General features: G+C 44.2%; 1 protein-coding gene across 1 annotated transcript; it reads left to right on the top strand.

Annotated features, from left to right (window-relative positions):
- The first annotated feature begins 401 nt into the window (after positions 1-401).
- On the top strand, positions 402-26,108 carry LOC138796465 (vomeronasal type-2 receptor 26-like). Its single transcript, XM_069976071.1, has 10 exons — positions 402-407; positions 4,380-4,387; positions 6,206-6,497; positions 6,620-7,224; positions 12,587-12,673; positions 17,191-17,361; positions 18,448-18,626; positions 20,955-21,764; positions 23,985-24,199; positions 25,974-26,108. The coding sequence occupies exons 1-10, from the start codon at positions 402-404 to the stop codon at positions 26,106-26,108; spliced, it is 2,508 nt and encodes an 835-aa protein (XP_069832172.1).
- Positions 26,109-26,876: the final 768 nt, after the last annotated feature.

Genomic DNA, 26,876 nt, shown 5'->3' with positions numbered 1-26,876 from the left:
TCCAGGATTTCCAAGTGGAGAGTAGGAGCGGGTTCTCCCTTGTCCAAGTGGGGAGATTTGCGTAAGTACAGTGCAACAGGTTGGGTAGGGAATATGGCAGTGCCATGTGGCTATCTAGTTGCGCGTCTGCATGTATCTCTGTATGCTGAATCCAGTCCTTAATAATATGAAATTGGGCGGATAAGTTGAGTGCTTTGATATTGGGAAAATTCAGTCCGCCGTGTAGTTTAGTTTGTTGCAAGATGTTAAATGCTATTTTAGACTTCTTTAATCCCCAGATGAAGGTTCTGTAAAGAAAGTTTATTCTCTTCTCATCCTTGGGCCTGAGATTTATGGGCAGGGATTGGAAGAGATATAACAGTTTGGGTACTTCTATCATCTTTAGCAAATTGGCTCGGCCCATGAAGGTAAGAGGAAATTTCTTCCATGTAAGGAGGGAGTTTTCTAGGTTTTTGATGTAGGAGTTTATATTGGAGGGGTATAGTTTAACTGGCGATTTGGGTATAGTCACACCCAGGTAAGCTATAGATGTCGTTTTCCAGCGCAGTGGTATGGTGGTGGTCTACAACGGGCAGCTCGGGCCCTTCAGTAAGAGAGCCTTTTACTGAAGGGTAGGATTAGCTGAAGTCTGGTTGCTATGAGTTTTGTGAAAAGTTTATAATCTTGATTTAATAGTGCTATAGGCCGGTATTATTGGGGTAGTGTCAGATCTTTGTCGGGTTTTGGCAGCAAAATGGTTCTGGAGTCTGTGAAGTCAGTGACTGTCATATTTTGTTTATAGATAATGTTGTATAGTCTGGTCAGATAGGGGGTCACCTCCTGGGTCAGGATTTTATAGTGTTTGCTGGTGAGGCCGTCAGGTCCAGGTGTTTTGCTATTGGGTAAGGTCTTAATCAAGTCTCTCACTTCTGTCTCGGTTATGTCCTCCTCTAATATGGCCCTTTGTGTCGCTGTCAGATCGGGGAGGGACAATGAGTCCAGGAAGTAATGGATGGCTGCAGAGTCAGCTGGGGGGGCACTATACAATCCTTCATAATAGTCATAGAGTATTGATTCTATTTGCACCTCCTCATGAACTAACTGTCCCGTGGCTGGGTCTGTTAGGGAAAGGATCATGTGATGGGCGTGTGGGTTTGTCAGCTTGGCTAACAAGGAGCCTGTCTTGTTTCCCCACCTGTAATATTTATTTTGAATGGCAGAGGTGTGCCAATGTGCTTGCGTTTGTGGGAATGTGTCTAAGAGGGTGCGTGGGTCCGTCAGATTCTGTTTGGTCACTGGGGTAGGGTCTGTGGCGTGGGCCAGTTGTGCATCGCGCAGAGAGTTATGAAGGGATTGGAATGGGCGGGTGTGGTGTTTTTTCTGGAGCTTCATGCAGCTGATTATGGGGCTTCGTAGAACTGGTTTGGACGCTATCCATAGCAGGGGGGGGGGGGGGGGTGGGGGTCATCAGTGTGGATAATATTGTCATCTACATAATTAGCCCACTGGGTTTTCAAGTAAGTCTGGAAGTCAGGGGAGGAAGCTAAGTAATTTGGAAATTTCCATATTTCTGTTTTCTGGGAGGGTGGGGCCAATTCAAGTGTTAGGGACACCGGGCCATGGTCTGAGATAGTGATAGGGTGTATGGTGGCCGTTCGTACGGCTGGGAAAAGCGCGGATGTGGTCAATATATAATTGATTCTAGAGAAGGTGTTGTGTACTCTGGATTGGTAAGTATATTCTTTGTCTAGGGGGTGGTATGATCTCCATGGGTCACAGAGGTCTAGCTGAGTTAAGGTGGCGGAGAGAGGAGGCGGGAGGGGCGTCTGTGAGGCTGTGTGATGTGATCTGTCTAGGTCAGGTAGAAGGGATTGTTTGAGATCTCCTTTGAGTTTGAGTATGGAGAGGTCGGGCTAGTAAAAACTGTAGGAGTGCTGAGTAGAAGTCTTGGTTAGATGTTGTTGGGGCATATATATTGAGTAGTATGTAGGCTCGGTTTGCTATGCGGACATCTAAGCATCGGAATCTCCCCCCAGGGTCTTCATAGCTAAAGTCAATAGTGTAGGGGACGGATTTGCTAAATAGTATCGCCACTCCTCTTCTCTTGGATGTATATGATGCTAACATGCAACTATCTAGCCAAGGAGCTTTTAGAGCGAGATGGGCATCCCGTTTCCAATGTGTCTCTTGGAGGAAAATAACATTGGTTTTCAGCCGCTTTAGGTGTGTGAGGACTTTAGATCGTTTGATCGGTGTGTTGAGACCCGCCACGTTCCAGGATATGAAATTGAATTCAGTAGGTGTATTGTATGTGTGAGCGTCATGTGATTGTGAGGTACTTATTCTATTCCGCTGGTGTGGCGTTTCCGGATCCAGATTAGATAAGGGCAGGCGGAGGCGAACTGGTCCTATCCCAGCGAGTAGGCGGCATCGCCCTAGGCGAGGAGCACAGTACAGGGGGGGACCCACGGGCATTGGGGGGGGGGAGAAGGGGTAACGGGTTCTCTCCTACACCGGCATGTCCGGTATCACCTCCGGTCACGGGGGGGGGGGGGGGGGGGGGGGGGGCGGCTAATGCCCGCTTGTGTGACAGTCAGGTGGCGTGCCAGGGGCGTTGGTGAGCTGCAGGCGCGGTGGGGAAAATGGCGCTGGGTCCCTGAGGCACCTTTCTGCTGCGCAGAGGGGCTTGTGCTGTGATCCGGAGTGGGTCGGATCCGGTGGCGTCGGGTCCCTCTCGGTCTGCTCGTCGTCCAGGGGTGGTGGATGTGTGATTGCGGGGGTCCCGACACCCTAAAGGGTTACTCAAGTTTGGAGCTGCAGTCGGAGGTATACTAAAATGCGCCTGCCCACCGGAAGTCGATCCCCACCGGAAGTCGATCAAGAATTTTCTTAGCTGTGATTTATTATGTAAGCATTTTGGAATATTCACATATTTATTCGCATCTGTACTCCAGTCCCAGGGTAGCGGAACTTTCCTAACTAAGGTCAATTCATGAATACCTGCAGTAACATGCACAGCGCCAGGGAAGCTACGGCAGGTGATTTATGAACCAACATGTGAATATTCATAAATACTTGACTAGGCTGCAAACATATAAGCCAGTGCACAGTGATAAAAATACAGTGGTACCCTGGTTTAAGAGTAACTTGGTTTAAGAGCGTTTTGGTTTAAGAGCTCACAGTTTTTCAAAATTGTGACTTGGTTTAAGAGCATTGCTTTGGTTTAAGAGTTTCCTGTACTGGGTGGGGGTGGGGTGGTGGGGCAGTGGCATGGTCTGCATAGCGGGGTCTACAGCACTGTACTCTGACCCAGGAAGTCTCCCCCACCTTCTAAATCATAGCAAATCTACTTCAGGCTGGGGCTTACATCAGGGGACAGGACTGTGGAGGTAATCTCTCCATAGCTGTAACCCCTCTCTCTCCGGACAGAGAGCGCTGCATGTATGTGCCCACATCTGCCCTGCTCATTCCTTCATGCTCCCTGCAGTCTCTGTCCGCCCTTGTGTTTCCCTTCTCTCCATTACTGTACAGTAACTTATAATATCACATATTCTGCTGCTTCTGAATGTTTGTTTCATCTGTTTTACATGTTATTCAAAATAATAAATCATTATTTTGGGGGTCTGGAACCAATTGTCTGCATTTCTATGATTTATGGAAAAATTTGCTTTGGTTTAAGAGTGGATTTGGATTACAAGCACAGTCCCAGAACGAATTATGCTCATAATCCAGGGCGCAACTGTATTCGCAAAAAAAAGTGATAAATGTCCCCGTATGTCTTGATGTCTCAAAGTTGTTTTGATGGAGCAAAGGGCATCTACAGTAATGGCCAAAAGTTTTGAGAATGACACAAATATTATATTTTCACATGATCTGCTGCCCTCTGGTTTTTATGTGTGTTTGTCAGATGTTTTTATCACATACAGAAATATAATTGCAATCATATTATGAGTAACAAAAGCTTATACTGACAGCTAGAATGAGTTACTGCAGCAAGTCAATATTTGCAGTGTTGATCCTTCTTTTTCAGGACCTCTGCAATTCTTCCTGGCTGCTCTCAATCAACGTCTGCACCAAATCCTGACTGATAGCAGTCCATTCTTGCAAAATCAATGCTTGTATTTTGTCAGAATTTGTTGGTTTTTGTTTGTCCACCCGTCTCTTGATGATTGACCACAAGTTCTCAATGGGATTAGGATCTGGGGAGTTTCCAGGCCATGGACCCAAAATCTCTATGTTTTATTCCCTGAGCCATTTAGTTATCACCTTTGCTTTATGGCAAGATGCTCCGTTATGCTGGAAAAGGCATTGTTGATCGCCAAACAGCTCTTGGACTGTTAGGAGAAGTTGCTCTTGGAGGACATTCTGGTACCATTCTTTATTCATGGCTGTGTTTTTAGGCAAGACTGTGAGAGAGCCAATTCCCTTGGCTGAGAAGCAACCCCACACATGAATGGTTTCAGGATGCTTTACAGTTGGCATGAGACAAGACTGGTGGTAGCGCTCACCTCGTCTTCTCCGAATAAGCTGTTTTCCAGATGTCCCAAACAATCGGAAAGGGGATTCATCAGAGAAAATGACTTTACCCCAGTCCTCAGCAGTCCACTCCCTGTACCTTTTGCAGAATATCAGTCTGTCCCTGATGTTTTTTCTGGAGAGAAGTGGCTTCTTTGCTGCCCTCCTTGAGACCAGGCCTTTCTCCAAGAGTCTCCGCCTCACAATGCGTGCAGATGCACTCACACCTGCCTGCTGCCATTCCTGAGCAAGCTCTGCACTGCTGGCAGCCCGATCCCGCAGCTGAAACACTTTTAAGAGACGGTCCTGGCGCTTGCTGGTCTTTCTTGGGTGCCTTGGAGCCTTTTTGGCAACAATGGAACCTCTCTCCTTGAAGTTCTTGATGATGCGATAGATTGTTGGCTAAGGTGCAGTCTTTCTAGCTGCGATACTCTTCTCTGTTATGCCATTTTTGTGCAGTGCAATGATGACTGCACATGTTTCTTTAGAGATAACCATGGTTAACAGAAGAGAAACAATAATGCCAAGCACCAAGTGTCCAGTGGTGTCATTCATACTTAATCATGACAGATTGATCTCCAGCCCTGTCCTCATCAACACCCACACCTGTGTTACTGGAGCAATCACTGAAACGATGTTAGCTGGTCCTTTTAAGGCAGGGCTGCAATGGTGTAGAAATGTGTTTTGGGGGATAAAGTTTATTTTCTAGGCAAATATTGACTTTGCAAGTAATTGCTGTTAAGCTAATCACTCTTTATAACATTCTAGAGTATATGCAAATTGCCATTTTAAAAACTAAAGCAGTAGACTTTGTAAAAATTAATATTTGTATCATTCTCAAAACTTTTGGCCATGACTGTACACATTACAAGGCCTTAGGTTTCAATGTTATGGCTGGTTGGTACATACACAGTATACAATACATTTCAGTAAATACTGAAGTGACTGCAGATGAAATGCTAAACAAGAGATTTCCTAAGAATAAAGCACGATGATGTTTTTTTTTTTCTCCATAGTGAACATTGTTCTTTATGAAGAATATAATTACAGCTCCTAATAATTCTCCTGCGTATTCTCTGCATCTAAACCTGTGTCAGGTAACGTATATATAAGCAGCTGCTGACCGTCATCTCTCTCCTATGCCGAGGAACTGCTAGTTACTCATCTGCATAGGAAGACTCTGTCATGCATTGGGCCTCCACACACTACGTCTCTTATGTGCTCATCCTCTCTCTATCCGCTTCGCTTGGTGGTCACATAACTTCTATGTGTAACCTGGCGACACTAGATACTGACATTGACTACACATATTATCAGGATGGAGACATCATCATTGGAGGGTTGATCGCTGCTCATCTTGATGCATACGTTGACTTAAAATCTGGAATTCTGTTATTGTTTAGTTGTGCACAGTGAGTACATAAGACGACTTTAGCCACTTTTTTTATTGCATCAAGCCAAACCAGGCGTGAGTAGAACACATTAGAAATGCCAGACTTTCCACTACATGTTTTCTGTCTTTATGGTATACTGACACAAAACAAGTCAAGAAAGGGTTAGTATGTGAGACTGTACACAAATGGGGTCAAAGGCTTATTTCATGTCCTCACACTGCAGCTTCATCGGGGAACAAAACTGTAAATGGAATGTACATGACAATTATTGCATATTATATTCATGCTTTACTCTCATGATTTTCTATCCACTGTAGAATTCAAATAGGGCAATATAAAAACATATTGACCTTCACTTTTGCTATTGATGAGATTAACAAAAATCCAGAACTTCTTCCCAACGTAACTCTCGGCTATCACATATTTGATACATGTGGAAGTCCAAGAAAATCCTTAAAGACCGCCATTCAAATAATGTCTGGAAAAGGCAAAGAGGCTCCAAACTACTCCTGTAAGGATCATGGCAAATTGGCTGCTTTTGTTCTAGACCCCGGACTTCATACAAATAGCGCCTTGATCCAGTTCCTCAGTCTATATAGGTTTACACAGGTAAGTGGCGTCACCATAGTATTATACAACACTTCCAACCTATGGAGAGATGATGCCAGCTATTGTATATGATAAAATATATGATCGTGATTTATACATTCTTCTATGTTCTGTTTGTTTAGATCACTTATGGAACTTCCGATCCTCTTCTGAGTGATAGGATTTCATATCCAACGGTATATCAGGTTTCCCCCGATGACTGGGTCCGATATGAAGCTATCGTGAAGTGTCTGCTATACTTTGGATGGACTTGGGTTGGAATCATTACACAAGAGAATGGGATTGGTGAAATGGAGTCAGAAGTTCTTAGTAAAATGATGATCCAGCATAAGATCTGTGTAGACTTCACCATTACAATAAGCAGAAGACGTTATAAGTCTAATAGAATCGAGCTGGCTAAGATTAGTCAATCAAGGGTTAAAGTCATAGTTCTGTGTGGTCCTTATACCATAGATTATTTTACATCTATCCGTGAAGCTCAATTGGAAAATATCACGTTCATCGTTCACGACACTTGGACTAGAGTTCCGGAGATAGAAGATGATTTTATTACGTTTTTTAACTGCAGTTTAACATTTCTGATACCCTTGAAAAAGATTCCCAAATTTGATCTTTTAAATGTGAACCCCGCAAACCGTCCAAATGACCTCCTGCTGGAATACATTTGGCTCTTGAAATTACACAACATGCCAGGACTACCAAAGTGTACTGCCCGTAACTGCTCTTGGTATCCTTTCCCCGAAGCAAAATACAGTACAGATAGGGATAATCATTTGTACTATGTGTACACGGCTGTATATATTCTGGCTCATGTTTTGAATAGAATTTTACAAAGGAGAAATAGTTTCTGGCCAGATGGGTTAAGACAAGAAGTAAGTGATATGTCGACCTGTATAATATGTGATACGCGGAGGATAAAATACATCTTCTAGGATTACACTGTAACAAGTAATCCCAAAGAGGGAGTTTGGCCTTCCTGCGCCGCATCCCTCGGTAGTGTGATATGACCCAGTCGGCCACAGGAGTAAAAACATACAAACAAGACAGCAAGGGCTTAGTTGTGTCACTGTATCCTCAGTCGCGACTTACCAAAGATACAATGTGACAGTAGTAGGTGGAACTAGAAACCTTGCTTGTCACTATTCAAAAAAGATACAAATGGAAAATATAAAGCGCAAAGACTAGATACAAGAGCTGGCTTCAGTTCACATTGGGGGGATTCATCAAGACCGGCGTACTCATATGCTGGTCTTAAATTAGGCCCTGCCTCCCGAACCACTATAGTCTCTATATATACACACTCAGTGTGTCTGCCTATCCGTCAGCCCGCACCACAAGTCCTTCGACAGATTTACTCACTTCAGCGTATAGGAAGTACTACAACTCGGCCATACCTGGGTATCTTGGAGCAGTCTATGGAGACTGCTCCCTCTTGGCTCCCCTCCAGCTATGTTTTGCCCTGGTTGACGGATGCCCCACTCACTGTGGTGGAACACCGCTGCTTGTGAAATACAGCCTGGGTCATGACGTACCTGGAAACTGGGAGAAGAGGACACCTGGCGGTGATGCGGCACATCGAGGGCACAGGGACAGGTGACCATATTGTCTTTTCCAATTTCCCCCCACCCCCTGCCCATAATGATTTTTTGCTGCCCCCCCCCCCCCCCCCCCACACACACACACACACAGACCGCAGACGACTTCTTTTACTTCATTGGTGGATCAGGTACACTGCCATGAACAGCTTTCTGCCACGGACTGTCTCCTGCCAGCATTTGATCTCCACAGACTGCTACGAGATACCCAGGTATTGCTGAGTTTTTGTACTTCCTATACGCTGGGGTGAGTAAATCTGTAAAAGCAATTGTGTTGCGGGCTAAAGGATCGGCAGTCACCCTGAGTGTGTATATATAGAGACTATGTGAACTGAAGCCAGCTCTCGTATCTAGTCTTTGCAGTGGTTATCTTTATCTTTCTTGAAAAGTGACAGGCAGGGTTTCTACTTTCGCCTATTACTGTCACATTGTATCTTTGGTAGGTCGCGCCTGAGGTTGCACTGACACAACTGACCACTTGCTGTTTTGTTTGCACTGTACCTTTTAGGATCACACTGTTCTGTCCCATGAAGCCCTGATCCCCTCTTGCATAATCTTCACAACTTTATTATGACTTTTTAACCTCCAATATATATACCAAACTCTTTTTACTTAAATCTTTTCTTAGTGATGGCTTCTACATACTTTGCCATACATCTGTTTTGCAGTGTATTGTACTGGGCAATTGCGTCTGCCGAAACATTGCTATCGTATTATGGTGGACTTCTAAAAAAAACCTTTCGAATTGGATCTAAAACCCATAGAATATGCTGTGACCTGTTGCCTACATTAGAGCTTTCCGTGGGTTGGAGATCCAATGAGATCTGATGCTGGCTTTTTTCCCATGTCTGGATACATTGTAAATAGATATTATAAGCAGGAGGTTATTAAGTGTGTGGCTGAGACAATATGAACATCAGAGTTCCTCTGTGTTTAGGAAAAAAGGAATTATCCAAGTAATATTTGTCCAAGGAAAGAGCCCTGGTAGCTCATCAGTCTATTTTGCCTGGAAACCCCATTATATGTTTATTGGACTGTGCTAAATGGAAGCAGAAAGGACTTTATCTATGAAAGAGCCCATGGAAATGCAATAACCATGTAACCACTAGTGCAGCTAGTGGGGGAGACACCAGTGAGCAAAAGGTAGCAGATTGCTGCCAAGCATGGGCATAACTACCCTCGTAGCAGCCATAACGACTGCTATGGGGCCTACGGCAAAAGGTGGCTTAGTGACCAGCTCCTGCAAAAAAAATTGGCCCTCCTGAGCCGCCATAATTTGCAGTACCTGGTGGCCGAACGGGCCTTCAGAGGGCTGCCAACATCCCTTTAACTGCAAGCATTCCTTATAAGCACTTGAGGTTAAAGGTTATGACTACGCCTGATGGGTTTGTAGTCAGATGGGAGGGGGCCCAATCAAAAGTTTGCTAAGGGGCCCAGCCACTTCTAAATACGCCCCTGCTGCCAAGTATATCTGGGTGGTGAAAAGGTGGGGGGTCAGTCTGTCAAAGTGAGTCATTGAAGCATGAGGAGTTACAGTCAAAGAGTAACTGCAAGGAGAAAGGAGATGGGGTAAGGCCCTGTGGATTAAAATCTCTCAAAGGGGACAATGGCACTAAGAGAGACCCGAAATCTGTGGAGGAGGTATACTGTAGTGTGGGGCTAAAGTGGCTGCTGAATGTGAGGACTGGTACATACTAATAGGGAGATCTATAGGCCCTGGAAAAGTTCTTGTGTCTGAAGGTTATAGGGGCCCATGGCCATAACATGTTACCGGCTCCTCAGGTAGTTCAGATACTTAGGAGCCGTTTTCCACCTGGTCCTCATAGTCAGGGAAAATAAAGTGTTATAAGAGAAATATTATTGATTTGTATGTTGTAGCCTCAAGTTACACTTATCTTTCCCCTTACAAGTTGTGTTTTATGGTTCACAACATTATGTTTTGTTTTTCATATTAGAAGTATTGTTATTGTGTTACTATTGTATTCTTATCACTCGTATTGATGTCCAATGTCTGACAACTCTATGGATTTCAACAGCTTTCTAAGCATATAGAACATGTTTCTTACACGGATAACTCTGGGAGGCTTCTTTCCTTTAATAAGAGAGGTAACGTGCCTTCGGAGTGGGAGTTAGTAAATTTCAATTACCTGAAGAAGAAGGGAGGGAGGCGCATACTGAAATTTTTTCTGCATACGTTTAAAGACTCTATACAAGAAAACAAGGAACTTAATTTCTATTTACTAAGACGTGCATGGAAAAACAATGGAGTAAGTTACACGTTATGACATCATACTGAGTGACTTTTATGTAAGAGATTTCTGAACATGAACATTACCACAAATCACCTTCAACTATAACCCCCCCTTAACACTATTACCAAACTGGTAGCTTAAAAAAAAGTTTTAAACCCAGCTGGTTGCAGAAAGTTATACAGATTTGTAATTGACTTTGTAAATGATTTGTAAAAAATATCAAGCCTTCCAGTACTTATCAGCTGCTGGATGTCCTGCAGGAAGTGGTGTATTTTTTCCAGTATTACACAGTGCTCTCTGCTGCCACCTCTGTCTATGTCAGGAACTGTACAGAGCAAGAGAGGTTTTCTACAGACACAGACAGAGGTGGCAATTAAAACAAAATAGTTAATCGGCATACTGAAAAATGGATGTAGTCATTGATAAAAAATCTTGGCACTCACCAATAGAGTTATTCATATTTTATTGGAAGAACAACAAAAAAACTATGTACAGGACGCGTTCCGGCACAACACCTGGAAGTTGATAAAGGCCTTGTGCTGAAACGTGTCCTGTACATTGTTTTTTCATCGTTCTTCCAATAAAATACGAATAACTCTATTGGTGAGTGCCGAGATTTTTGTGCATGACAGACAGAGGTGGCAGCAGGAACATGGCTAAACTGAATTGTAGCAGAGCAGAATAATATAGAGAATGGGCGAATTGATCGCTATCTATAGTCCCTGTTGATCCAAGGATTCATTCTGGTTGTCATATTTGGAGTCGCAAAGAAATTTTCTCGCTGTGATGGCACAACTGGTTTCTGCTTTATGAGGTTTTTTGCCTTCCTCTGGATCAACACAGTAGGTTTATAAGTTGACTTTGATTAACTTTTTTTTTAAACTTTATTAACTATATTACTATTCCTGTCCCGGCTGGCTAACAAACATTCCGTCAGATAGATACATGTAGCCCGTTCTCTGCAGTCATGTGTAACTCTGATCATGAGTGAAGGGGCCGGTCTGCTTGTACTATCTGATATTGATCGTCAAGGAGTCAATTCAGCTTCATATTTACAGATTTGTATGAATTTGAGAGTATTCTACAAGATATTCATTGTATTTTGTATCGAACCTCATATTCACAACACATTTGTTTTTATTTCATTAAGCATTTTACATTTTCAGTGTTGGCCATTTCCTCAGGTTTATGCTTATGTGACAGGCAATAAAAATAAAGCCTTGAAACAGTGTAAATGCTATCAATAATAAATCGTATGGGGTACAACTGCTGATGCAATGTGGTATGTGCAGGAACTAGTAGATGTTGCAGTACCGCTGCGGTTCTTGTCACAGGGCTGGAGTGGTACACTAGCTCTTCCCATAGTCATGACAAATTGTGAGTTGGCACAAGACACAATGGCAAAGAGTTCAGGAGGAACTTAGAGATGGTAAACTTTACTTGAAAAGTTCTTTAAGGTGAAAGTACAGCACACAATAACAGTCTTTTACAAAGGTAACACTTTAGTCACAAGTAGCAATAGTTTGGGAGCAGGTTTGTTGTTTAATCCCACCTTTAAGAATATTGCTTAGCACTGGAATAGTGACTTTTGAAGACTTGAGAATGGCTTTAGGAATAGTTTCTGACTTGGATTTACTTAAGAGTGGGCTATACAGAAGTGGCAGAGTGGACTACTATGAGGGGGCTATCCATATGGTATTGTAGTCTGATGAAGAGGGTCCTAACAACCAAGCACTAAGTACTTAGTTAATCAAGAACACTGGAATAGGAACTCAGGAACACAGCTTAGTTTCAGTCACTGGTCAGAGGCCAGGCCCCTGGAAGACAACCTTTTGGTTCTGAAAGCAACTGGACAGAGTGACAGCAGGAAACGGGGAGTACAGGAACACACTATGCCTATACTAGTCACCTTACTTATAGTTCAAGGAAGGTTCCCCATTGGTTTACTGATAGGTGACCTGAGGTAGCTTGGTTGCTGATAGGCTAGCACAGATGAGGAGTCTTTAAGGCCCTAATAGGCCAGGGGAAAAAAAAAGTTACCAACAGCTTAAAGGCAAACTATCAGCAGAGCGGGCTGCCAGGGTAAATTGGTGCAGTAGAAGTAGTCCAGCCCTGCCCAAAATGACAAAACTCTTAGTATCACGGAAACTTATAGTACCTTCATCCACAGCAACTTTAGGGAGCTATCAGCATGTTAAATACTTCTAACCTTCTGTAACATCCTTACTTCTCCATGCCCCAGTGATATCTTCTTCAGCATCTGGAGCACCGGCCTAGGAGTTGAAGACTGCAGGAGCACGCCCAACTTCCTGGCTCCAGCACCTGCCAGGTGACATCATGGAGACCTGATGGTGTCCCTGGTTACCTGGTCAGCTGGTGGGACCAAGCTAGGGCACTCTGTGTCTGTCCTTCCCTGACCCTTCCCTGGTCAAACCCTACCTAAGGTTGTAACGGAATAGCCAGCTGTATTTTTCTTTCCTCATACCCATGGCAACCATTCAAGATCTGGTTAGCCTCACTGAGGGGATGGCTGGCTTGGTCAAGAAGATACATATATTATCTGAGAACAAGCCAAAGACTACTGATCCCTTCCAGTTGGGGTTAGCACCCCTAAACCCACAATGTTACTTCCTGATTCTCAAGGGATCGATAAAAATTTGAAACTTGGCGAAGTCTTGCCATCTGTATTTCCTGGTCAATCACTTTGCCACTAAGGGGGAGATGGTAGGGGTGGTTTGGTCACTTTTGCAGGGGTATCCTCAAGCTTGAGCCGTGAAACCCCCCTATCGCTGAGGAGTGAAGAAATTTTGATAGATTTTTGATAGAGGAAACCATGCAGCTCGGAGTGGCCAGACAAGGCCAGGTATATGCATCACCTCCAGATCTCTGGAATCCCCAGTATTGATACAGATCAACTTAGACAGTCCATTCATAATCGAGGTAGATGCCTCTAAAGTAGGGGTGCAAGCCTTTCTTTCTAAAATCCTGAGACCTGTACTCATTTGAAACCTGTTGCCTTTTTCTAAAGGAACTTATTCCCCACTGAACATAACTATTATATTGGTAACCAAGAACTCCTGGCCATTAGATGGGCATTTGAGGAGTAGAGGCACCTCCTTATTGTGACAAACTCACAGGACCTAGCTCCCAGGAATACAACAAATAGCACACAACTCTTGGAATCTCCGTTTATTAACCAATTCCTCGTCTACATCAGTCATGTCAAACTCTGGCCATTATTTTTTGAACCGCGAGGCATTTCAGAGTTTGAATTACATCTGGCCCGCCATCGCATTAGATTATAATATGGGTGGTCCAGACAGCCACTCAGACCTCCCATATTATAATTTTGCAGGCTACAGGCAGTTTTTAGATTTTGACCTAAGAGTATGTGAGCAGTGTCCCAATGCCAGCAGCGCAGTGACATCATCACACACATCCTGCGCTGCGCGCCTCCTGTGGCCTCTGGGTCTGCAGAAAAGGGTGAGTTGAAGCTAATGGGACAACCTGTAAGACCTGGATATGGCCCCCCCGAACTCACCCTACCCCTGGATATGGCCCCCATATTTACATGAGAAGATGAGTGGGCGGCCATATCTCCGCAACAGAACCAGCATCAGCAGCGGAACCAGCATGATGGGGTAAGTATGGGGGGCTGTATCCAGGGGTAGGGTAGGTTCGGGGGGCCGTCCGCGGATGACAGGTTCCCTTTAACAACTGGCTGGTTACTATATAAGAGTCCATTGGGGAGGGCTGGCTACTATATAAGAGATTATGGGAGGGCTGGCTACTTTATAAGAGACTACGTGTAAGGGCTGGCTTCTATATGAGACTGCTGAGGAGGGCTGGCTACTATATGAGACTACGGGGGAGGGCTGGATACTATATAATAGACTAAGGGGGAGGGCTGGTTACTATATATGAGACTATTGGGGATAGCTGGCTACTATATAAGACACTATTGGGAGGGCTGGCTACTATATAAGACTATTGGGGAGGGCTGGCTACTGTATGAGACTACAGGGGAGAGCTGGCTACTATATCAGACTATTGGGGAGGGCTGGCTACTATATGGGACACTTGGGGGGGGGGGGCTGTCTTCTATTTGGGCACTACTGGGTGGGCTGGCTAATATGTGGGGAAATTTTGCTTGGGTTGGCTACTACATGGGGCAATATTGGGGGGTTGGGCGTTAATCATGGGTTTGGGGTTAATCATATGATAGCAATTTATCATTTCATTTATCATAGTACACAGAGCTGGGAGACGCACACCACTGACACTGCCAGGAACAGTGCATGATGCTCTGACAGTGCCAGGACCGCCGCATGGGCTCTTCAATAATTATCATGGTTGGCTCGGGACTTTTTCCAATTCTTTTATTTTGGTCCACTGTGCATTTGAGTTTGACACCCCTTGTCTACATGGTGTATCTGAAAACATTGCGGGAGTTCTGTGCTTGCCTGGGAGTCTTTCGTCCTTCTCCTCTGCTTTCCATCCACAGACTAATGGGCAAACAAAGGACTTAACCAGTTGTCGGAAGAGTTTTTAAGATGTTATGTGTCTAAGGGCCCTATTCCACGGGCCGAGCAACGATGTAAACGAGCATCGATCTGCTAGATCGGTGCTCGTTTACTGGGCCTATTCCACGGCCCCGATGATCGTGAAACAAGCGCTGCAAGGACATCGTTACCGATGTCCTTGCAGCCCTTGTTTCATACATTATACACTTAAATTCCACTGGACATGCACCACCCTTTCTCAGCATAACACTAGCCTAATGTCCATTTAACAAAACTTTTAGTCCATAATAATACCTTATATACAAAAAAGGGACCAAATATAATGACAAGAAATCTTTATTAATCAATAACACTGCTCATGATAAAGAATATAAAAAACTACATTACATGGTGTTTTATGGCAATCCAGATAAACTGACACAGTGAGATGGGTAGCATGGGCTCAAACAGGCAACTGCTCCGAAAGTGCTCAGGGGGATGGGATAAGACCAAGTACAAGCTTCCCACAGTGGGGACTATCTCCTACCTTCCACCCAAGAGAACCATAAACCCTGTGAGCCCGTAATCAAATCACCACTCACCCATGTCAGCGTCTCCCCAACAAACGTTTCACGTTTGGCACTTCGTTTCACGCCCCCTGAGGAAGCGCCAAACGTGAAACGTACGTTGGGAAGACACTGACATGGGTGAGTGGTGATTTGATTACGGGCTCACAGGGTTTATGGTTCTCTTGGGTGGAAGGTAGGAAATAGTCCCCACTGTGGGAAGCTTGTACTTGGTCTTATCCCATCCCCCTGAACTGACAGACCGCTCAGCCAATCACTGGCAGTGGCATTTCCGGCCAGTGATTGGCTGAGCGGTCTGTAAGTTCAGACAGCCCCGCTCCGAAGCCGATGCTGTCACGCGGGACCGGGAAAAGAAGAGCTGTAGCCTGGACAGGTAATGTATGGTTCTGCTGAAATCGTTGGTCTCTGGCACGCACCGCTATTCAACCTTAGTGATGCGCTGCTGGCGAACGACGATTTTAGGTCTGAACCTAAATGAACAATCAGCCGATGACACGATCATCGGCTGATCGTTCTCTCTATGCCACGGAGTGAAGATCGGACAAGCCGGGGCGAATGGGGCCGATTCGGCCGATTATCGCTCCTGTGGAATAGGGCCCTAATGCTTAAAATAAATGAAAAGAATTCCTTCCTTTAGACAAGTTTGCACTAAGCAATAGAGAAATCTCTGCTATTCAAAGTTCCCTATTTTTCAATCCTAGATACTTGTCCGAACACAATGACAAATATATAAATCCTTCCACAGAAGCAGTATAAGGGTATAAAAACACACCGTATACGCAGCGTATTTACTGCTGCAATACACAGCAAATACGTAGAAGATTAGATCTAAATAACTGAACACAGCATCAAATCTGCACCATCAAATCTGCTGCAGATCTGCTGCGTATTTGCTGCGTATACGGTGTGTGTGTTTGTACCCTAAAGTGCACAGTCTGGACCTAAGCTTTGCAGTGCTTGGTGAAAGTCCAAGAGTCCTCTAAGCTCCAAGCCGATAAAAGATGCATATCTGTCCCAAAGTATAAGTGGGGGGAAAGTATAATATATCATGGAAAAAACTTCTCAGAATCGCATGGATAAGTTATAGTATGACATAGCTATAATCACATATAGTAAAGTGAGACAGGTCCAATTTAAAAATGGTCTCTGGTCCTTAAAGCGGCAGGTAGCCACCCCTAACCGCTAATACTACGTTGTAAAGGTCCTTGCGCCATCTCCAGTTCAGGGGATTCCTTTCTCCAGGTGCTGGTATAGTATTTCGGAGAAAAACTTGGATCGTGAATTACAGCTGACAGATTCACTTTGAAGAGACTGTGACCAGTAACACTGTAGCCTTTTCAGTATTTATACCGGCTGCAAGTTTGTACTCGTAAAAGTTATTCTATTGTAGCGGCTGTGTGAGTTATTGCAACATTGTCCATTGAAGTGAACTAGGTAATGCTGCCTTAGCTTGCACTTTCGCTATAAATAATACAGCATCTACAAGTACAAATGGACTTGCAAGTGAGCTAAACAAAGGAGTACTGAAGACTCTTTAATCAGTTGATCGATGGGCGTGCCAGGAGTCAGACCACACTCCCCATCAGTTTATAAAGGCTAGATCATTTCTTAAAAAAGAATATTTGAGCTCCTATTTTGGAGTTGATTACGCTTGATTACGCAGGGTGTGTAGAGAGGGCGATATCTGCTCTGTGAAGATTTTACAGTATGTTAAAATACTGTACGTACATCTAGGTATTTCTGATGTAACCCTTTAGGTATCACATGACCTACAGGTACATCATTGGGTCCTTAATGGAGAAGTCTGATCCCAGCAAACTTCTAGCAGGCATCAGGGGCAGGGAAGAGAGTGACTATGACGTATTGGTTACCTCTTCCTGTTCCCGCGATGAGCTGCGGGACTGGCCTCGGGACCCCCATCGGGACCTGTAATGATGGGGGATAACTCTGGGGAAAATGCCCATTCCCACTGATGGTTAGCCTGCTCAGCCAATAAGTGACTGGATTGGCGTCCTGCCCCAATCACTGATTGGCTGAGTGGCCAGTCCATCAGCGGAGCGGGAAGTGTGCAGCGCTGGAGATCCTGGAGTCCATCAAGGGTCCCTGAGAGGCAATCTGGGGCTGAAGAAGCATGGGGAAAGGGGGGTTAATACCCTTTGTTACTTTCCCCTGTGCCCCTATCTTCTTTTTATAAAAACCCCGGAGTCCGGACTTCTTTAAGAGTTGATAACCAACATTAGCATGATGGCTGATGTCAGTCATTGACTGTAAGTAAAGACTGCTGATATAAACCAGTCCTCACTGTCTAGAGAAAGATTTCGACTCATAAGCTCATTTCATTAAAGAGGAAGTCACGTGAAAATAAAAAAAATCTTCTGCAGACAGGAGGGTGCAGGAACATAATATAAAAAGTATACTTACACGTCTCCATGTCCCCGCAGAGCCGCTATCACAGCTCCCTGACTGCTGCCAGGTGTCATTTTCCTCAGGCCTCCTTGTATGTCACAGCCTCAGCTCCTGTTGCTGCAATGTCATGGCTCTGCTGATGGCTGATGGCTGCTGCAGCTCTCCCGCCCCAGTCACTGATTGGCTGGTCGGGCAATCAATCAACAAGGTATGTGACAGGAGGCCGGCAACTGTCCAATATGGGTAAGGTATCGCCAGAGGTGTAGCTAGGGTCTCCATATCAGGCAGCTCTGGGCTCAATCAGCATATTTTAAGGTAATTCTATTTTTCCCATTTAAAATTTGGTCCCTAAGTACCTTAACGGAGGCACCGTTGTCTCCGCTCCCTACTGTCTGAACCTGAGGAGGCGCCGTTGTCTCCGCTTCCTGCTGTCTGTACCTGTGAATTAGGAGGCGAAGCTTCCTGATCTATCTCCAGTGACCCCCAGTGTAATGTGATTCTATGGTGCCGTCTCCTAATGCACAGGTACGCTCAGCAGTAGAGTCGATCAAACTTCGGGAAATCCTAGGTTCAATTGAACTCGAACACTCACGAACCTGCCGCATTAGATTGCTGATGTCTTCCCCGTCGGTGGGGAAGGAGGAGACTGCCCAGCTTTTACTTAGGCTGAATCCCGGAATTCCTGGCGATACCCGGGCTGTCTCCTCCATCCCCACGGACCGGGAAGGCATCACCAATCTAATGCGGCAGGTACATAAATGTTCTATAGAACCTAGGATTTCCCAAGGTTTGATCAACTCCACTCAGCAGCGGAGACAACAGGTGCTTTATAGATTGGCGTAGGGAACCTTGAATCACCAGCTGTTGCAAAACTACAACTCCCATCATACATGGACAGTCAAAGCTAAAACTTTGGCTGTCCAAACATGATGGGAGTTGTAGTTCTGCAACAGCTGGAGAGCCAAGCTTCCCTACCCCTGCAGATAGTAGGTAAGGTTTATATAAATGTGATATATATATTTGGAGAGGGCAGTTATTAAGGGGTTAAGTATGGAATAATGTACAACCAGATCCCTAAATAAACACTGGACCCCAACTCTCTTATGTGTCTCCCCCCCCCATCCCAGACTGGTGTCACCCTGTACCCCCCTGCCGCCCTCCTCACTCCACACTGTGCACCCCCAATTGTCCTCCCCTTCCCACACACCTGTATCTTCTTTCTTCCTCCTCCATAGTGCAGTGCACATACAGGACCTGCGGTGACATCATAGTCACATGTCAAGGTCCTTCACCATCTCTTTCCTGTACTGTCTCCTGTCTGCTGTTTAGCCCTGATTTGCGCAAAATCGCGGTAAAAACTGTCATCCTCTCTCTGCTCCCTGTGATGGCACCCCCCCTGGTCTCGGTGCCCGGGGCAGCTGCCCCCTTTGCCCCCCCCCCCAGCTACGGCCCTGGGTATCGCTGCAGGGGCACAGGGACCGGTAAGTATACTTTCTATATTATGTTCCTGCTTTTTTTTTTTTTTATTCTCATTGGACTTCTCTGTTAACTAACTGCACCTCTTTAATGTACATGTATAGCATGTGTAATCACGGCATGGGCAGCCGTGCTTTAAATGTACATCACATGCTGTCAAGGGATTAAGCATGCTTTAACTAACAGACAGGGTTTAAAACAGGAGACTTTCCCCTGACATCACCAATGGGCATATAAAATAAACAGTATATAAAATAAATATATATAAATTATTTAAAACAAACAACCTGTTCTTAAGGCACAATATAAGATGCACTTAAAATACAACATATAAATATTTAAGTTTTTTTTTTTTTAATGCAGATTATATTTTAGTTATGAAATTTTACTTAATATTTTATATATTTTTTTAATTTACGAGATACCACAATCTCGATGTAGTGAGCCGTGTTCTCCAGGATACAGACAATCTCCTAATGGAGGATATCACATCTGCTGTTATAACTGTGTCCTATGTTCTGAGGGTGAAGTGTCCAATAAAACAGGTAAATATAAATGATCCATTGGAGAACCCAGACGGTTTAGAACAGTATAACACTTCAAGTGACTCTCTACTCACAATCTGCCCCCTCCCTCCCCAAACCTCTTGTACTGTCGGATAGCTGGATTTAATCCACGATCTGTCCTAGGGTCCATTTGGCAGGTGATGCAGTTATTTTCATAAAAAAAAAACAACTTTTAAACTTTCAGCCCAAATTGGCATGGCCTAGAATGTCTTTGTCCTAGGCCTGCACTGCCTCTCTGTCCCTCCTCCCTGCCTTCTTCACTATTAGGAATGCCCCAGGCAGGATTTCTCCTAATTACTGCTTGTCTGAACACTACACAGGTGCCTTAATGATCCAGTACATGTGCCGTGTTCTTGAGAAATCCTGCCCAGGGGCATTCCTAATGGTGAAGAGGCGGTGCAGGCCTAGAGCAGAGAGACCTTAGGCCACACCAATTTGACACAGGGCTGCAAGTTTACAAGTTGTTTTTTAGGAAAATAACTGCATCACCTGCCGAATGGACCCCAGGAGAGATCTTGGATTAAAAAGCCGCTATCCAATGGTACAGATTGTGGGAACAGAGTCGCTTTAAGTTAATAAAAATTCACTGGCCCATGTAAGTGTGAATTTCACTATATTGTTCACGGTAGTGGGAACATAGCCTAAAGAACATTCCAGTATATTCCTCTATTTTGCAGGTAACATTGTTAATATTTTATATTCTAGTGTAAGAACTCGACCTAATAGTACAGTTAGGATGAAGGGTGTGTGTTGCTAGTGCACTACTTGGTTGGCACCAAAAACCAATAAATTAAATAGAAAAGTTAGTATACTCTCTAGCGTGACCCCCCCTTAAATTGTTTGAATTGATATGTTCGATATTGAGTGTCTATCGTTTCTAAAAAATAGCATAAGTAATTGGGAACAGTTACGATACTGGTCCCAATTACTTATGCTATTTTTAGAAACGATAGACACTCAATATCGAACATATCAATTCAAACAATTTAAGGGGGGGGTCACGCTAGAGAGCATACTAACTTTTCTATTGTTAATATTTTAACACATTTCTATTTTAATTCTTGATATTTTAGACAGCAAATCCTGCAGTAAATGTCCTGCTGATGAATGGCCTGATAAGAAGAATGTAACATGTATACCCAAGTCCTATGAGTTTCTATCTTATGAGAAGGACATTATATCTTTAATATTTTTAGGAATAGTTTTATTTCTTTCTGCAATAACATTGTTTGTTTTGGGACTCTTTATCTATCACTGGGACACTCCAATTGTGAAAGCCAATAACCGGACTGTGAGTGTGATCCTCCTGGTCTCCATCTTGCTTGGCTTCCTCAGTGTTGTCTTCTTCCTTGGTCGTCCAGTGGATATAACCTGCTTACTGAGACAAATATCATTCGGAATCTTCTTTTCCATTGGTGTTTCTTCTGTTCTGGCCAAAACCATCACAGTCTGCATTGCCTTCAAAGCCTCCAAACCTGGAAGTATCTGGAGAAAGTGGATCTCAGTCAATGTGTCTTATTATGTTGTCTTCATTTGTTCTTCTGTACAAGTCCTGATTTGTATTATTTGGTTGTTAGTGTCTCCTCCTTATGTAGATTTTGACCATCACTCTTATCCTGGGAAGATCCTCATTCAATGTAATGAAGGTTCAGATATTTGGTTCTACTCTATGTTGGGGTATATGGGGTTTCTTGCAGCCGTGAGCTTTGTTCTGGCTTTCCTGGTGAGGACATTACCAGACAGTTTCAATGAAGCCAAGTACATCACCTTCAGCATGCTGGTGTTCTGCAGTGTTTGGATCGCCATGATCCCAGCCTATCTAAGCACCAGAGGGAAATACATGGTGGCTGTGGAGATATTCGCCATACTGACCTCATGTGCCGGTATTCTTGGTTGTATATTTCTTTCAAAAACATATATTCTACTTTTCAAACCTAATGTGAAGTTTAAAAAAACTATTTTTGACAAAAAATAAGATATAATGTATCATAATGTGTATATTACTATCTGTTGATAACCTTAATTTGTCTAAATTTATTCTAAAATTGTTGACATGCCTCCTAAATCAATTAAAGCAATTACCGTTAGAGATGAGTGTATCATTCGGAAATTCGTTTCACGGAGTTCACAAATATCGGAGTGAATTTGCAAATATTCGCAAATTGCATAAAAATTAATTTTTATCAAAACAGGCAAACTATAGTAGCTACATTAGTGGGACTATTACAGACTAGCGATTCTTTTCAACAGCCGTTGCTGTGACAGTGTCAAAATTGGAAAATGTCAACTTTTTAAAAATGTCAATCAGCCTGTCAATCATTCAATTTCCACCATGGACGTTGTATCAATTTTCTCCCTGGACAGCAGTGGACATTGGTAAATGAGCAGCCAGTGAGGTATTAAGATGGACACTGCGTTCACTGTTATTTCCTATAATGCACACCCAGCAACCATTGACTTGGTATACTGGACAATGACTTCACTGCTCCCACGGAAAAGCACCCCCAATCCACCCTCCTCTCCTCTCTGTCCCTATCTCTCTGTATTTCTCTCCCTCCTCTCTGTCCGTATCTCTCTGTATTTCTCTCCCTGCTCTAACTACCTGCTGCAACCTGCTCTCCACTATACACAGCCGACTGGCCGCCTCCAGGAACTAGAAAAAGATTCAACTTCCCATAAAGTCAAGAAAAAAAAGGCTTAGAATCATTGAAATTAGCCCCCTTTTTAGGGAGTAGTAGCAGCAAGCTTTACAATGAATAAGAAAATGCATTGAGTTGTTGAAATGAAACCCATAAAATTATCTCTTTTAAGGAAGAAGAAACAGGTTTGAAATCCAGTGGAGACAAAATAAGAACTCATAATGGTGGAAGAGAAATATGAAATAGTGGGGATAAGCGAGACATGGCTGGATGAAAGCTATGACTGGGCTGTTAATCTCCAGGGTTATAGTCTATTCAGAAATGACCATAAAAATAAGAAAGGGGAGGGGTCTGCCTAAATGTTATATAAGCCCATTCTGTGGGAGGATATTAGTGATGAAAATGTGGAGTCTCTTTGGGTAGAAATAAGGGGAGGGACGAAGAATAATAAAATTCTTATAGGAGTGAGTTATAAATCTCCAAGTATAGTGAAAGAATCAGAAAATCTCCTTATAAGACAAATAGATGCGGCAGCAAAGCAGGGGGAAGTAATTATTATAGGGGACTTTAACTACCCAAATATAAACTGGAAAGCAGAAACCTGCAACTCCAGCAAAGGAAGCGGGTTTTTGGAATTAGTAAAAGATAATTACCTTTCCCAACTAGTACAGGAACCAACAAGAGGGGGGGCACTCCTGGACCTAATCTTAACCAATAGGCCAGACAGAATATCAAAACTAGAGGTGGGGGGTCACCTAGGTAATAGTGACCACAACATAATAAGTTTTCAATTATCCTTCAATAAAATTATTAGTACAGGGGCTACAAAAACATTAAATTTCAGGAAGGCGAATTCCCAAAAACTAAGAAAGGACCTTGGGGACATAGACTGGGACAATGCCTTCAGAAATAAAAGTACAGAGAAATGGTACATATTTAAGGGCATCCTGGGTAGATCGTGTGAACGACACATACCATATGGGAATAAAAGTAAGAGAAATAGGAGAAAACCAATGGTTTACTACAGTTGTTACCTGGCAATAAATGATAAGAAACAAGCATTCAGACTACTGAAACTAGAAAGTAGTGGGGGAGCATTGAACAACTATAGACAGAAGAATAGAATAGAATAAAATAAAATAGAATAGAATAGAAAAAAAACAAATTAAAGAAGCAAAAATCTGGGTGTAATGGTGGAGGGGGAAGAGGAAAAGGCCAATCTATTAAATACTTTCTTCTCTACTGTATTCACAGAGGATAATCCCATAACAGAGGACATGACTAGGGATAATGTAAATCCTCTCATAAATCTCACCTGCCTAACACAAGTGGGGCAACGCCTTAAAAACATTAAAATCCATAAGTCACCAGGCCCACAAGGAATCCATCCTAGAGTTTTGCAATAATTAAGTACTGTGTTAGACAGACCGTTATTCCTAATATTTAAAGATTCTAATTCGATAGCTTATATGATACCAATATTCAAGAAGAGGTCAAAGAGTGACCCTGGAAACTATAGGCTCGTAAGTCTAACATCTATAGTGGGTAAAGTTTTTGAGGGGTTTGTAAGAGATGCTAAACTGGAATATCTTGATGAAAATAATCTTATAACGCAGCACCAGCATGGATTTATGAGGGATCGATCCTGCCAGACTAATCTGATCGGCTTCTATGAAGAGGTCAGTTATAGACTGGACTTGGGAGATGCTGTGGATTTTGTGTATCTGGACTTTTCAAAGGCATTTGATACTGTGCCGCATGAAAGGTTACTCTACAAAATGAGGATACTGGGACTAGGGGAAAACGTATGCAAATGGGTAACTGGTTGTGTGATAGAAAAAAGAAGGTGGTCATTGATGGAACATATTCAGATTGGGTTTTAGTTACTAGTGGAATACCACAGGGGTCAGTGTTGGGTCCACTTCTTTTTAATATTTTTATTAATGACCTTGTAGAGGGGCTAGAAAAGAGTAGAATCTCCATTTCTGCAGATGATACTAAACTGGGTAGAGTAATCACCACAGAGGATGATAATATCATATTACAGATGGATTTGGAGAAGCTGGAGGCTTGGGCGCTAAAAGAAAGTTTATGCATTTGGGTCGTAGAAATAATAAGTACAGTTATGTGCTAAATAATAAAACACTGGGTAAAACTGCTTCCAAAAAGGACCTAGGGGTATTGGTGGACAGAAAACTCAACTTTAGTGATCAGTGCCAGGCAGCAGCTGCCAAGGCTAATAAAATAATGGGATGCATCTAAAGAGGCATAGATTCTAAGGATGAGAACATAGTTCTGTCTCTTTATAAATCACTGGTCAGACCACATATGGAATACTGTGTACAGTTTTGGGCACCGGTATATAAGAAGGACACAGCTGAACTGGAGCGGGTGCAGAGGAGGACGACAAAGGTCATTAAGTGAATGGGTGGGTTACAGTACCAGGACAGGTTATCAAGCTTAGGGTTATTTACACTAGAAAAAAGACGTGTTAGGGGTGATTTGATTACAATGTACAAATATACGAATGGTCAGTACAGAAATCTTTGTAGTGGTCTTCTAGAGGAAAGAAGATTTCACCATCAGCATCGACGCGGGTTCTTTACTGTACGAGTGGTAAGACTGTGGAACTCTCTGATACTGTAACAACTGGAGTCGTGGATCCTCTGTACTGTCACCAGCGATGGCATAAACCGCACCAGGGAGCGGAGTCTAAGGGGCCGCTGGTTTCACCAGAGCCCGCTGCAAGGCGGGATGGGCTTGCTGCGGCGGGCGACCCCCAGGTCGCTAACCCTAGCTTGGTTTGCTATTGACGGCGGGCAAGGTGTAGCAGGAGCAGTAGGCAGGTGGTGGTCTTAGGCGTAAACGCAGGTGGCAGAGGCAATGGACAGGAACAACGGGCAAGGGCAGCGGACAGGAACAGCGGACACGGGCAACGGACAGGAACAACAGAGAACTGGGCCAAAACACTAAGGGAAGCATGTGGAGGCTCCAACACGAGGGACAGGGCATGCTGGGATTTATACGGAGTGATTGTGTGCATACACCAATTAGGAGCATTCTGGCCCTTTAAATCTGTGACAGCCGGCGTGCTTGCGCCCTAGGAGGCGGGGACGCGCGCGCCGGCCGAGACAAACAGAGACAGGAGCGAGCCGAGGTGAGAAGCCCCCGGGGGCCGAACTAGCAGCAGCGCCGGGTCACTGCAGCGGGACACCGGCGGCTGCATAGGACAGAGAGGGGGTGCGGCGGCGGCCCAGAGCACGGGACGCCGCTGCAGCCCTGACAGTACCCCCCTTTGGCCTCCCCCTCTTTCTTGTCTGCAAGAATCTCTTGATAAGATCCTGGTATAGGATGTTAGACTCGGGTTCCCAGGATCTCTCCTCAGGACCAAAACCTCTCCAGTCCACCAGTCCTCTGACAGTCTTCATTGCCAGTATATCTTTAACAATATAGACATCGTCCGAGATGGCTTGTGGAGAAGTGAACAGAGACTTACTGGAGAATCGGTTGAAGACCGCCGGCTTTAAGAGGGAGACGTGGAAGGAGTTTGGGATCCGCATAGTAGGGGTAGACAAAGTTTGTAGGTGATCAGGTTGATGCGTCTTAGCACTGAAAAAGGCCCGAGGGATCGGGGTCCCAACTTGTAGCTGGGAATCTTGAGTCTGACATATTTGGCCGAGAGCCAAACTTTGTCACCAGGAGAAAAGTTTGTGGCAGGTCTTCTCTTCTTATCCGCCTGGACCTTCATGCGATCGGAAGCATTGAGCAAGGCCGGTCGAGTCTGTTCCCAGATAGACTAAAGATCTGATACCAGTTCTTGGACGGCTGGAACCTCGGAAGATGAAGAGAGAGGCAGAGGAGGACGATGGTGACGACATTAGACAATATAGAAGGGTGACTTGCCTGTGGAACTTGAGTCCAGATGGTTGTATGAGAACTCCGCCCACGGAAGAAGACTGGACCAGTTGTCCTGGATTGCAGAGACAAAGTGAGTGCCGTAGATAATTTCCCAGGATCTGATTGACCCTTTCCACTTGTCCGTTGGTCTGGGGATGGTAGGCCGAAGAGAAATGCAGCTTCACTTGGAGTTGAGAACATAGAGCACGCCAGAACTTGGAAACAAATTGCGATCCTTTATCAGAGACGATATGTAGAGGAAGTCCATGTAAACGGAAGATGTGTTGGAAAAACAACTGGGCCAGGCGTGGAGCAGATGGCAGTCCAGGAAGCGCCACAAAATGAGACATTTTTGAAAATCGGTCTGTGACCACCCAAACGAATGTGTTACCTGCAGAAGGGGGCAGGTCCGTGACAAAGTCCATGCCAATGTGGGACCAGGGACGGAACTGGCAAGGG

This window comes from Dendropsophus ebraccatus, chromosome 7 (assembly GCF_027789765.1).
Source record: "Dendropsophus ebraccatus isolate aDenEbr1 chromosome 7, aDenEbr1.pat, whole genome shotgun sequence".
NCBI lineage: Eukaryota > Metazoa > Chordata > Amphibia > Anura > Hylidae > Dendropsophus > Dendropsophus ebraccatus.
The sequence above is the reverse complement of the archived record's forward strand: the minus strand, read 5'-3'. Positions and strand labels throughout refer to the sequence as shown.